The following is a 4,212-nucleotide window of genomic DNA, read 5'->3' as shown; positions in this document are numbered from 1 at the left end:
ATATATAATTTTGATATAAATTGAGGAACACCCTCAAAGTAGGAGGTCTGGATTTAAAAGCATCCAAAACATGACACCATGCATGTTAATCCATTTGCTTAAGAGATTCCACATTTTCATGGTGCATTTGAGAAAAGAAAGTGAGAGTTGGGGCAGAGGTGGGAGTGCCTGGCACGTGGGCGAGACCATATATATCATCCCAGACTCGAGCCAGTTCTGTGGATTTCATTCTGGCTCCAGCTCCATCTTTTTTTGAGACAGGGTCCCGCTATGCAGTTCAGGCTGACCTTGAGCTCACTTTGTAGCCCAGGCTGGTCTCGAACTCACAACAATCCTCCTGCCTCAGCCTCCCCAGTGCTGGGATTACAGGCGTGTGCCACCTTGCCCAGCAAATAGTTATGGGAGCCATTTCTCTTACCACAACTTTTTGGGGGTTTTTTGTTCTGTTTTTTTGTTTTTCTTCTGATACCAGGAATCAAACTAACAACCTTGCGCTTGCCAGGCAGGCGCTTTGCCACTGAACTAAATCCCCAGCTCCTACTTTTCTTGTTGCTGAGACAAAATACCTGACACCCAAAGTTAAAGGGGAAAAGGTTTATTTGGCTCACGGTTTGTAGAGGTTTAGTCCATAACTGGCTGGTTGCAAGGCTGGGTGACTTGGCAGAGGGGCATTGCAGAGGAGAAGCATTCATCATGGGTGACTGGGGACCTGGCCAAGATCCCCAGCTGCCTGTAGGAGGGGTACAGTGAAAGGATGAAATAAGAAACAGGCAAATTTAGTAATGCATGATGGGAGGGTGCTGGTGCTCGGAGGCCGTTGCCTGAGGATGGGCAGAGACAAAGACGCCCCAAGCCACACTGACAGGAGGGGCAACCTGGGAGACTCAAGGTCAGTGGAAGAGTCAAAAGTCAAGGACTCATGGACAGCTACAACCTTGCAACCCTCCTGGCTCAGCCTCCCAGTGTGCTAACCACGCCCACTTCTGTTCTTTATCATAGGCTGAAACACCTTTCACTTCTAGGTCTTGATTCTGAACACGGAAAAGCACATACCCTGGTGAGCCAGCGCTATAGCTCAGCGAACAAGTGGCTGCCTGGCAAGTGCGAGCTCCCTCGGGAGGGCTGAGATGATCTTACGCTAAGAAAGATCTTGCCTTGAAGTGTTTTTAATCTTAGTGGTCTTAGTTTAGTGTTACTGGGTGGGAGAGGATGGCCCAATCTAAAGAGTGAATGGGAAATCTAAAAGAGTGATACTGGTAATCCCAAGCCTCCATTTATCCCTTAGGGAAGCATGCGAAAAAATTAGCCTTTGTGATTCTGTGGTTCCCAGCAGTGGGCAGAAGGTAGCAAAGCAGCAAGGGGCCTGAACAGTGTCTTTCTGCCCCTTTTATATCTAGGCTACTGGGATAAGGATGGTGCCAACCCAACCAGTGGACTGATTTAGTAATCACACACCCTTAATCCCAGGGGGAGTTTTGGGTACCAGCGATTGAACTCAGGAGCTCATACTTGCCAGGCAGGCACTGCACCACTGAGCTAAGCCCCCGTCCCCTTAATCCCAGTATTCACCACAGGTCAACCTCACACTTTAGATCCAGCCACCTCTGAAAAACTCCACCTATGACAGCATCAGGCTATGGGAAGACACCTAGACACAGCCGTAACAGATACTACTATCACAGCCATCCTCAGGCAGCTGTTTTTATTGTGTGTGTTTGTTTGTTTGTTTGTGACAAGTTCTCACCTAAGTTATCCAGGCTGGCCTCTAGCTCAGTAGCCTCCTCCCTCAGCCTCCTGAGTAGTTGTGATTTTTAAAATTTATTATTATTATTATTATTATTTTGTCTTTTTGAGATGGGTCTCACTATGCAGTTCAGGCTGGTCTTGAGCTCACTTTGTAGCCCAGGCTGGGCTTGAACTTGCAAGGATCCTCCTGCCTCAGCCTCCTGAGTGTTGGGATTACAGGCGTGCGCTGTAGGCATGCACCACCGTGTCTGGCTTCACATGGGTCATTGTTATTCTACCATTCTGTACAGTTTTTATTTAGAGTGACTTTTAAAAGCCGAGCTAGCTCTTCTTACTTGACTTTCTTGCTTTTCAGGTCTGGTACTTAGTTTGCTGACGAGGCAACTGATTCCGCCTCTGAATGTCGCTTATTCGGCTTTCTGCTCTTCCGTAGTGTATGTAATTTTTGGATCATGCCATCAAATGTCCATTGGTGAGTTCAGTACGGGGACCACCGGAAGCAGACAATGCTTCTATCTTGATCGTTTACTTATTGTTAAGAAACTAGGCGCTGGGGATTTAGCTCAGCGGTGCAGCGCCTGCCTGGCAAGCGCAAGGTCGTGAGTTTGATTCCTGGTACCAGAAAAAAAAAACAAAAACAAAAAAAAGAAACTGGATTTCAAGCTGTCTTTTAGAAAGGCGGCTGAAGTTGGACACTCTGTCCATATAGCTAATGTTCAGATTGTAGAAACAAATACTTCTCCTGGTGTGTCATTATTAATGTCACTACCAGAAAAACTGGCCAGCGAGACATTTCCCAAAGGGATTCAAGGGCAGAAGTAGTTTCCTTGGTGAAATTGCCACACACTGCAACCTGTCTGCCCTCAGCCGGGCAAACCCAACACATCCGGCCAATACTTCTAGAGTAGATGCATCGTTCAGCTGGATCTACAAACAAGCTTCATGAGCTGAGTTACCATACAGTTTGTCAGCTTACTAGTTTGCAGTGAGAAAATGCTGGCCCTAATACAGGCACGCCTAGTTTAAGGACAGTTCGGTTCCTGCAATGAAGTCGTTAAATTATTTTCTCACTATGCGAGGAACTGGATAGCATGTACAGTGTTAAGAACAAAGATATGGTCAAAGGAAACTCCACCTGGATGACTTTGCTTTTATTTGCATGGCATTACTGTAATGTATAACAGAACATAGAACTATAGTACTGGACTATACCGTACAATCAACAAAAATTACAATGCCATCTAGACAAGGGTACTGTATAAAAAAAGACACTGAGTCTCCATGAAGATGTACAGAACTGAAAAAAAGAAAAAAAAAAAAAAGATGGGTCCCTAGTCTGAGCAGCGGGTCATCCGCCCAAATAGTCGTTAACCAGGTAGTCGGTTAAACAAGGATCAAAACACTCACGCAGGTCCATGCCGGGCATGGTGGCGCACGCCTGTAATCTCAGCACTCAGGAGGCTGAGGCAGGAGGATCCTTGCAAGTTTGAGACCAGCCTGGACCACCAAGTGAGCTCAAGGCCAGCCTGACCTGCATAGTGAGACCCTGTCTCAAAAAGACCAAAAAAAAAACCAAAAAAACAAAAACAAAAACCCACTCAGGTCCACAGGACAGGATGAGCACTTTCCCTCCCCAGTCAAAAGTCCATGTACTCATTTATAATTAGAAATGACTGTCACGGGCACCAGAATAGTTGAAGGTCGTGCAGTCGGTACGTTTACTTAACCTCGGAGAACCTGCACAGAAATCAAATAGCAGAATGCCCCAACAGGCTTGCCAGGGCACCGCCAACATTCACTTCATGAGGAGCTTTTTCCTGGACGCCCCTGCTCTACTACAGAGCGGGCCACTGACCTTGAGCAACCTCAGCAATGCTCTTCCTCCAGGTATTTGTGGGTCCTGTCCGGTTACAGCCCCAGCCTCCGAGAGGTGGAGTGTTACTCTGCCTTTTTAAAGGGTAACAACGAGCCGGGCATGGGGGTCTGCCTACTGTAATCCCAGCACTCTGGGAGGCTGAGGCAGGAAGATCGAAAGTTCAAGTCCCGCCTGAGCAATTTAGCAACTTAATGCGACCCTGTCTCAAAATTTTAAAAATTTAGAAAGGGATGGGGATACAGCTCAGTGTGAAGGTTCTAGGTTCAATCCCTAGTACCACAAAAATAAGTGAATTAATAAATAAATGGCTACACTGCATACTTCACTCAAATCTGTCGTGTCCAGATTTTACATCTGGAGACCAAGAGAATAGTTTTGTCCCCATATTCCCATGTTCCTGGGCAACTCACGATCATTTCAAAATACTGATAATAAGGGCTGGTCAAGCTTTTGTTGTTGATAGGTAATTTTAAAAGTACGATTTATGCCAGGCGTAGTGGCATATGCCTGTAATCCCAGAACTCGGGAAGCTAAGTTAAGAGGATCACTGCAAGTTCGAGGCCAGCCTGGGCTACAAAGTGAGCTCAAGG

The 4,212-nt window shown here is 46.5% G+C and overlaps 1 protein-coding gene across 1 annotated transcript in view; it reads left to right on the top strand.

The window, feature by feature from the left end:
* Slc26a8 (solute carrier family 26 (anion exchanger), member 8) overlaps positions 1-4,212 on the top strand; it is a gene marked incomplete in the record, with an annotated part of 70,536 nt that overhangs the window by 21,866 nt on the left and 44,458 nt on the right. Inside the window, 1 exon segment of the mRNA XM_013516889.1 lies at positions 2,102-2,218. Coding sequence (XP_013372343.1) covers positions 2,102-2,218 — 117 coding nt within the window.

Source organism: Chinchilla lanigera, unplaced genomic scaffold (assembly GCF_000276665.1).
Source record: "Chinchilla lanigera isolate Chin_1 unplaced genomic scaffold, ChiLan1.0 scaffold00036, whole genome shotgun sequence".
In the NCBI taxonomy this organism is placed as follows: Eukaryota; Metazoa; Chordata; class Mammalia; order Rodentia; family Chinchillidae; genus Chinchilla; species Chinchilla lanigera.
Note: the sequence above shows the minus strand (reverse complement) of the source record. Positions and strands in the feature narration are given on the sequence as shown.